Source organism: Etheostoma spectabile, chromosome 22, assembly GCF_008692095.1.
Source record: "Etheostoma spectabile isolate EspeVRDwgs_2016 chromosome 22, UIUC_Espe_1.0, whole genome shotgun sequence".
NCBI lineage: Eukaryota > Metazoa > Chordata > Actinopteri > Perciformes > Percidae > Etheostoma > Etheostoma spectabile.
In genome coordinates, this window is record NC_045754.1 from 11834342 (window position 1) to 11844277 (window position 9936).

The 9936-nt window shown below is 39.3% G+C and overlaps 2 protein-coding genes across 5 annotated transcripts in view; both read right to left on the reverse strand.

Moving 5' to 3' along the window:
• slc22a13b (solute carrier family 22 member 13b) overlaps positions 1-928 on the reverse strand; it is a 12317-nt gene extending 11389 nt beyond the window's left edge. Inside the window, exon 1 of the mRNA XM_032504396.1 lies at positions 347-928. Coding sequence (XP_032360287.1) covers positions 347-715 — 369 coding nt within the window. The 5' untranslated portion in view covers positions 716-928. The remainder of the gene's footprint in view (positions 1-346) is intronic.
• A 4576-nt stretch (positions 929-5504) lies between these two features.
• oxsr1b (oxidative stress responsive kinase 1b) overlaps positions 5505-9936 on the reverse strand; it is a 69721-nt gene continuing 65289 nt past the window's right edge. For all 4 annotated transcript variants that reach the window (XM_032503628.1, XM_032503627.1, XM_032503629.1 and 1 more), the window contains 3 exons: positions 8755-8823; positions 8487-8551; positions 5505-7957 (listed from right to left, as the gene is read on the reverse strand). In XM_032503628.1, coding sequence (XP_032359519.1) covers positions 7883-7957; positions 8487-8551; positions 8755-8823 — 209 coding nt within the window. In that variant the 3' untranslated portion in view covers positions 5505-7882. The remainder of the gene's footprint in view (positions 7958-8486; positions 8552-8754; positions 8824-9936) is intronic.

Sequence of the window (9936 nt, forward strand, 5' to 3'; positions counted from 1 at the left end):
GGGGGGGGGATTTTACTTTTTAACACTGTTGTTCCATCATCTCCTATTGGCCACTTTCTCAAATATTGTCCCCATAAGTGATGAGAGCCATCAGGCAAGTGCCATTGCGATATGCTGTCATTTAAAAAAGTCAAGACTCAAAACCATTGACTGTTAACATCAACAACTAAAAAGATGTTCACGTGAACAGCGGACGGCCACCTCATAGTGGAAAAGTGCATCCTGAACCTAATAATAAATAACCTCATAAATTACAAGCATCCTAGTCTAGGCTAAGAAATACATGTATCCTAGTGGAACAGTGGGTTCTGTGGGTGTACAAACAAATATAGGGTCTACATCTTACCTCTGTGACAATGGTCGAGGCAGTTGCCTCAAATTCGTATCCATTTATGCATCCAGTTGTGCTGTTAATCCCATACGCTTCAATGGTTGCCAAATCCAAATCCACAGGTGTGAACATTTCACAACTTTCATACCTCCCATCCTTGTTCATCGGGATGGTGAGATTTCTTTGCCTGTCATCTGTCAGGTTCGGCCCAGGCGCCAAGATCCAGTCAGTGTTACATTGATGTGGAAAGCTCATTCCTGTAAACACCTGACCAATCACGTCGTAAGCCGAAAATATGCTTGGGATGCATAATGTGGCCACTAAACGTTTTTGAAACAAACCAAACTCCCCGATCTCCTTCAGGATCTGTCCGAAGTTGCTCATATCGGTAGGCCTATCTGATGTTCCTGTGCAGCGTGACAGGCAGACAGGCAGACAGACAGAGATCAGGCTTTATAAAGCAACGTCCAGCCACCAACAGTCAACTCTACTCTCGTCCTGCAAGTTAATGTTTAAACTGACTATCAGTGCTTATTTGACCTGCCCATTCTGCTGACAAACAGACAACCGAAGTATTTCAACCATGGCCTTAATCCACCAATTAAGATGACCATGCATGGTCCGGACCTCCCATGGACAACACACCCATGGACCTCGGTTCCCCCCCCCCCCAAGTCCTATAAAAGTTGTGAAAGAATCGGCTTAAGAAAGCCTCACTTTAACCTACTGTGAAGTGTAGGGGAAGTGTAATATTGTAATAGAAAAGAACAAGCTGTTCTGCGTGGGGGCGTGCGTGGGTGAGACCGGGTCGGTGTGTCAGTGCATGATCTTGTCGTTACTACACAATCTTTGGTCAACACAGTGGTTCTCTGATCACGGCATGTCAACAACTCGAAGAAACGGGACAGCAGCTGTTTTTTTTCTTCTTTTTAACAGCAGCTGGATCTAAGCGTGACACAGGCAAGTGACGTCAGAGGATGTTAGTGGACTGCTGCAGTTCATTCATCCCCAGACATCATCTGACAAATAGGATAGCTCCTAGTTTCACTTGAGTGAATTAGAAAAGCCAGCCAGCTACCATTAGGATACCTCCATTCCAACCATGGGCTGATAAACTTTCAACAAAAGTTGAAATGCTCTCTGTTCAATTGATCTTGTGTTAAGGGTTGTAGGCTAATTCAAGTTAAATGCACCCCTATGTAGACTATTCTTATTTTTATTTGCTAGATTATCCTTACAGCATATCAATTGGCCCAGTGTTTACTTCCCAGACAGACTAAAACGAAAATGATGCTATGACGTGAAGGGAAGAGATACGTACAGGAAAAGATGAGGAGACAGAGAGAACAAGAGACAGCATTTCAATGTGAATTTTATAGCACTTATCATTTTACGCAAACCCAAAGTGCTTCTTGAACATTAAAAACAGCATACACAATAAATCCAACAAAAACAAACAAGACATAAAAGTGCGACCATACAAATTCTCACACACGCAGATTCACACGCCTAGATAAAATAATGAAGTGATGGAGATGAGAAAGGAAGTTCAAGCATGATGTCCTTGTGCTGTTCAACACAAAGATAGTTTGTCACACACACAGATTCATGTATAAATTCAGATCCAAAATGATACAAAGATTATATAAAGGTGTATATGATTTATATAAATACATGTATTTAAACATTTTAATTAATATTGTCAACATTCATTTTCAGGTGTTCTGTCATTGTTTTTACCTCTTTGTATTTGCAGATTGCGGATCATTAATTTCAACATTTAACCTGATTCTCATGTATTACTGCTTGACAGATCGTTGATGCAGTGCCCGCTGAAAGTTATTTTTATTAATATGTTATCAAACTTATGCTCTCCAAAACGCTTAAAATGTACATATCCGGGAAACCCCCCAAATTGTAAGCTTGGTCTTTGGACTTTGGCATTTCCTTAAACCCCTTCCATACCTCCATGATTACAACAGGACATGTCAGCGTTCCTCAGGCTGAAGTCCAGTCCCTGAAGTTCAAAACACAAGATTTCCCAAAACAAACAAAAACACAAAAATGTTTTGTTTTTTCCACCAGTGGATATACATGGTATAAAGTACATTATAAGTTACATTTATTTTTTACAATCAACACTTGAAATGAGGAAGGGACTTGCAGATGACAAGGCATTCCATGTTGTCTGTACTCTTTGAGTCAACAGTACACAGTTTAATGTGAAACATTAGAATAAACACCTGGAGGGTGTGAACCAAGGAGGAAACTTCCCATAAAGAGTGCACGCAGAAGGAGAAAAAGCAGCTCACCTTAGCCAACCTTCTAGTTATGTTATCTGAGAAGGAAATTGTAAAACATAATATCAGATTTAAGCATGAGAAAGACAGCAGGCACCTATTTTTACAGGGTCGTAAGATTCTTTTCTTTTGGTTTTGAATTTGACTTATGATGTGAAGCGCTGTTTTCCTTCCATTTTGTCAGTAATAATGTTGCATCTCCAGGTTATCATATAAACCAGCTGAAAACACTTGAGTTGTTAAATAACACAAGGTATTATTATTATTATTATATTATTATTATTATTATATGAAATACAGACTATGCTGGCTTTGGAGGCCAAAGACCCCAAGGGTCCGACACAGGCATCAATATGATTAGATAAGATAATGAGATGTCCTCCACATCCTTTTCGGCCTTTAGAAATACGGAGGTCCATTGACTGCTTGCTAAGTCAGATTCAGGGTCAGTTAGGATTTAAAAAAATATTTTATTTAAATGTTATACTCCTTTATTTCATATTTGTGTTTTAATTATTTTGGATTTGAATTATAGAAAGGTTTCTCGAACAGCAACATGAGCAGAATGTGTTGGTTTGTTTAGCAGAATTTAAAATGACTAACAGCACAGACACAACCCAGCTTATGTTTGCACTTAGGTGTTTGTGCTGTTAAATTGAGCCTATAGGTTCCACTGTAATAACCTAACAACAAAATAGCTCTGTGCTTAGTTTGAATTGAATCAGGTCAGTTTGTGATTGTGTTGAACAGCACAGGGACATCATGCTCATCCTACCCTGGGCACAGGGGCCCGTCTGCTCTTCCTCTCTCATCTCCATCACATTCTCCTTTTCTCCTCCTCGTCTTTTCCCCTCTCTCTTCCCTTCCCAAAGCTCAGCTTTGACAGACGTAGTCTTCTCATTTGGGTTTGCCTGTGGGAAGAAAGTAAACACAGGGTCCATTAAGGATAGTGCAAATGAAAATAAGAACATATAAGGGTGCCTCATTTTCACTGGATTTTCATCACTTCACACAAATTCAATTCAATAGAAAAGCATTTCAACTTTGTGTTAGTCAGCCCACGGGATGAATGAATTTACGGTTAGCTGGCTGGCTAGTTCATTGTTTAACTCAGAGAACTCTTGCCTGGATCAGCTGCTGTCCCGTTTCCATCGTTTTAACCAAAGATTGTGACGTAACGACCATGCACTGCACTGCGCCACAATCACGATAGAACAGGTTCTTTTTGATTTATTTTAGAACTTGTAAATTATACCAAGGTCCGTAACTTGGTGACCTTATGGTGGGTACACCATAAGCCTATCTCCATGTGCACATTTTATCAAGGTTAATGATTGATTATGCATATGCTTTCCAACGTGGGCTGCCAGCCAGACAGCCGGTAACTCATTTAAGTTCAGCGGGCGACTTTAGCCCTAAGATAGGCCTATAAGGATGTTTTGATTGTAGTAAAACAAATGTGATTGACTGTAGCCTACAGCCTACATTTTACGACCACTTTATTGTCAGCTTCCAAACAATGCGAGCATCAGGATAGAGAAGTATCAGGTCCACACGCGCGAGCTCAGCTGAGAGACTGCTTGTCCTTATTACAGAGTGATGACTCTTCATTGTTCCACAAATATAATCGAAATCATTTATGATTTGTAATTGTAATTTTTGATTGCACGGACAGGGGAACATCCTCGGACGGGCTACAGCGGAAACACCGGTTGCAGCAGTCCTCGTCACCTAATGCACATACGTTAACGGCACCCCCTCCCACAAAATATTTCCAATGTCCCGGATATAGAGCTCGAAAGACATTTAGTCTTCCAGACATGGCGGTTCTAATGAAGATAAGCTGTTGAGATGTATTAAAGGAATTGAGTTTTTGAAGCTTGACCCATACTAGGGACTAAAAGTCAATACATGACCATTAAAAAAAATTATCTTAAAAGTGATATTTAGGCTACCCCTTTATTGTTTAGAAAGCTTTAAAATAGCTATAATTAAGGAATTTGCTTACTTAAAAAAAAAAAAATAGATGCAGTGAGAGAGAAAGAGCGAGCGAGAGAGAGAGATAGAGAGAGAATGCACAGCATAAGGGTGACAATCATGTATATAAAGCCACATGGCTACTTACCCAAAGTTGCTCTGGAGTCAGTTCAGTTGGTGACTGGTTCTCGCTGTGTCATTCATTTTTAATTATTTACACAAACAAGTTTCACTAAATGACACAAGGAAGCGCTAATTAAAACAAACGTGGAGCACTAGGAGGAGGCAGATATGCTTATTCTTTATTGATTAAAAATAATCAACAGACACATGCTTAAAACTCCAAAACGATCAAAAACAGAGCAAATGAAATAAAGGAGAGAAAAAAAACAATAACAGGTGAAAAATTTAAATATATCACAGCCTTGATAAGTTATTGTCCGGACAAAAGGATTTTTGCCGGTCATCTGTTCAGTTTCTACAGCTTTGTTAGACTACATGTGAGCCGGACAGAAGAGGCTGAAGGAAAGAGAAAGGATGAGAACAAAGCCATCACACACACACACACACACACACACACACACACACAGAGAGAGAGAGAGAGAGAGAGAGAGAGAGAGAGAGACACACACACACAGACAGAGAGAGAGAGAGAGAGAGAGAGAGAGAGAGAGAGAGAGAGAGAGAGAGAGACACACACATACACAGAGAGAGAGAGACACACACACATAGAGAGAGAGAGAGACACACACACAGAGAGACAGACAGACAGACAGACAGACAGACAGACACACACACACACACAGACACACACACCCCCTTATCTGCAGCCAGCTGTAGACTAACCCAGGAGAACAGCACATAATACTGCAGTTTGGAAACGTAACATTGGGTGATTGACTTTGTGGCGAACACAGGCTCGACACAACTGTATCTTTATTTCAGGTATCTTCACTTGTAACAAGAACTGCATTTCAAAGACTGAAAATCGGAACCAAAACCGCAACAGAAAAAAAGAAATACACTTGGTCGTTTTCAATTTAAGGCTAGCACAAAATTTAACATGTTTAAAGTCAAAATAAAAAGATTTCCTGTCAACATTTTATCTGCAAGCAAAAAAATGCATCCATTTTCATTCAATATGGCATCGGCTAGGTTTATGACGACATCACATCACCAAATGAAACAGAAAAACCTTGCTGGCGTTTCAGATGTACACATTAGAGCAGTATTAACTGCGAGATGCATATTCATTATTAAACCATGTCACTAATGCACTAAAAACATCCAGAGTGGAGGTTGTACGGATGTGACTGGACTGATAACGGCCTTTTTCATTCCAAATCCAAAACACGTCTGATCGTTCTAAATATCTACAATCATAGCTGAGCTTTTTCAAAACTGTGGGACGTTAAATCTTCATTTTAGTCATTTAAAATGACTAACAAGTGTTAAAAGGAGCTGAATGACTTCAATGTGGGTTAAAATAAGTACAGGGAACAGCCTTCACTTGGTATTATTAAGTTACTCAGCTCAACAATTTTGGGAAACTTAAGGTGGCATCAAGCAGTGCATCAGGAGACCTATGGCTCCACAGTAAAAATATATTTCAACTTTTCAAAAGGCAAAAGGTGAAAAGCTAAAAATGTTTTAATTTAAATAAGAGTCATAAATGCCAGAGAAACTGGCTGTATGTCCCGCAAAATGAATCCAAAACCGAATCTGCAGTGCAGTCGTCTTCCTTCACGCAGCAACCCACAATCGTGTCATAGGACAGAAAAAAGGCCAAGAGTGAACCACCCAGTATAAAAACAAATCAAAGTCAAAAAGTATGACTTACACTGTAGATGTTAAATCAAGTACTTATGTTTCATACACATAAACAAAAATGCACTTAAGTCTTTTTTGAATTTGAGAAATTGATTCCAAACAGACACAAACTAATACCAACAGACAGGCACATGTGCTCATACAACACTTTGGTTTCATCTATCGTCAAACTTTTTACTTAAAAAAATTCCAACAAATCAGGTTCGCTTGACCTCAGGCCAGTGTCTTGTGTGAAAAGAGTGGAGGCTAATTTGGCAACGGTAAAAATGAATGAACCTTGCGCTTCTTTTTTGTAACCATCCAAGTTATTTAATTAAATACATTTGTTTAAGACCAGCTTACCTCTTTTATCAGGACATTTTCCTTTCTAATAATGCTGGTAGTATCAGCACTTTAAAAAGGACCACACTGGCAATAGTTGTTCTTTTTCGTAGTCTTATCGTTACCCAAAAACTATTGCAACTACATTATTGAGCCACACTGTTGCACTGGGGGACACCTTCATGTTCATGACAAACATGGGCATTGTGGTTTATTTTGAGTCCATTTGTGTAAATACTCACTAGAGCACTATGTGTATTTATCCAGAGTTAAGAATAGTCCCCAACAAATGCACTTTGCTTCTGTCTAAATGACATGTGATGAAAACCAAAGTGGCCAGCTGTTTAAGCTAATTATTTTGCTTTAAAAAAAAAAAGTAACTATATATCTGTAACCTCTACAGTGACAGACTAACTACTAATGGTTGGTTTTGGTCTTTCCATTTTATTTGTTGATAATATTAATAAAAAAAAAAAGAATAAAAGTAGCCTTATCCTTTAAAGATGTTACTGTTGGGAATGTAAACATCCTTCTGAAAAAGTAGGATTACGTTTGTTGAGTACAGAAATGTATCTAAAATTTAATTAGTAAGCTGCCTCTTACCTCTTCTCAAAATGAAGTAAAAAGTTTGACGTGAGCAACTGAAACCACACTTGTACATACCAAACAGCATAATGCTCCTCGTGGTAACTGGGGGAAAGCCCCCAAAAAACGTGCATTCAGTAGTTCTGATGAATATAAGGCATTGCTATACTTATCAGGATTCAAGGGTGTTAGTTTAGATTGTGCAAATGCATCACATATTAGAGAAAAACAAAATAACAGAATGAGGGAGACCATGTAAGTTAAAACTGGTTGTTGCAGATACTTGCATCCTTCTACATTTACGCTGTAAACTTTTTTGAGTGATTCTTATACTGTAACTGTACGCTCTGATACTTCAGCCAACCACAATATTCAACGAGGCGGAGTTGTATAATCCTGTGGTGGACAAAAGGGTACTGTCTTCTTTGGCAGTAGTGGTTTCTTTACAGCCATAGAAAGAAATAATGCATTGAACTATTTTTTTTTTTATTATTTTCACATTTTTTAGGCAAGTCAAGGCCCCAGGTAGTACAACAGTTTAACTAATGCTAAGCTGAGCAAAGCCCATCAATTTGATGTCGTCTGGTATTTCAGACCCCTCAGTTCCAGAGGCCTGTGAAAATAAGAGGGAAGAATAAAAAGCCTGTGAGGAAGAAGACTCCATGCCAAGTTTGCTAGCTGCACGCACGTTTCAAAACTCGACCCCGGGCCTGCCATGGGCGCCTGCTCTACCAACTGCGCTATCTGGGCGCCCCCATATGGCACTTTTAAGCAACTCAGGGCATTAAAATAAAGTGCACGTATCTTATACAGCAATGTGTGATTGAAATGTCAGTGCTGTCTTGTCTTAAAACACACTGTTCATTGTTTTAACATACTTATATTGAATGAACAATAACTACACAGACAGAGGAAGAGAGATATAATATAGCCATCACATCCCTCAACTAGTATGACTGGGCCTTTGTGGGCTTTTCCAGTTCCTAAAATTGCTCCTCTGTGTAACAGGCCTGGTATAAAAAGTTGTACAGTACAACTCATTTAGATTTAACAAAACTACGGATCAAAAAAAAAAAAAAAGGTATATCAGTGATTCATTAGAAACAACTACTATTGTTTACAGATGACGGTGTAGGACTCACCAGTTTGAAAGTGACATTTTTATTGTCTTGAGGTTCATCAACTATTTTCTGCAAATTTGCAGCAACTGCAAAAAAAAAAAAAAACAATGTTTCAGCCAATGAAAACACACAAAAATGTGTATGTGCTGCATATGTTCAGAAAGAGAGGAAAATGTGAGACTGTGAGATGGAAAAAATGTCACAGAGTACTGCACTGTGAGCTTTTGTTGAACCTTTAGGTAACTATGGAATGGAATAAAACACAATGCTGTGTGTTTTTATCACTGACCTATTACTAAGTCCCTCCCGTCCACCAGGCCTGCAGACACCAGCTCCTGGGACACACCATCTGCTGTGTCTGAAAAGTCAGAGCATAAGAGACCAACTGTCACAGGTGGACAAAAATAAACAAAAAAAAACATTTCCAGGGTACAGCAGGGGCCTGTTGCACGAAAGTAGAATAAAGATATCCAGGATGAGTGGAAAAGCGCAGCTTGACTTAGTGTGACCTGCTCATCGCGGCTTAATCTGTTGCACGTTTGCCGAGCCAGGATGAACGGGGAAGCTATGTCAACCAGGTGTGATAGCTGGATAAGTGCACATTCACGGCTTTCTCAAATAGACCACGGTATCGATCACAGATTTACTGATGCAGAAGTAGAACGCATGCGCCACATGTTCACCCAATGAGCAGCAGCTTCTAATGGACAGTAACGAGGAGGGAAGAATATGCAAAAGGGAATACGGCCTTATCAACGAGAGAAAAAGCCCGACATAGCGGACCGACTGAATGTGTGGGAGTGTAAAAATAGCCTTTGCCTCAAAGAGAGCAGAGGGAACTAAGTTCCTCGGGAAATGGACCAAGGACTTTAGGCTCAATTTCAACCCTATTCACAACGTGAGACATGTTTACAACCAGCATAACTTTATAAGATATTCCTATTCTTGTACAATTAATGTTCATACAGAACAATCATGTTGTTTTTTTTGCTGTGTGCGATGCTGCTACTGTAACGACAGAATTTCCCCGTCGTGGGATAAATAAAGTATAATCTAATCTAATCAAATCAGAAAGGGAACAACTAGAAAAAAAGTAAGTGCTCAATACACGCTGTGAGCATATGTAAAACAATATCATGTTTTTTATTCTGACAAGTGACCGCACCAAATAAAAAGATTAGAAGCATCGTGGTGTTCCCGGTGTGAGATGATAACTACACTTTATACGTACAAAGGCCATGTATTAGTCCGGTGATGTGAGACTTATTGAGAAATTATGGAACCATTAAGCTATAAAAAACATTAGGCCCACTATTAAGAGTAACCACAACTACCTTTTATTAGAGAAGGACAAGCAACAAGAAAATGAATCATGAATGTATTGGTCTCTGACCAGTCTGCCATTATCGCTACATTAATATCGTCACACTTAGGCTAATCACCGGAGCGCGTCCTGTATAAACCTGAAGCT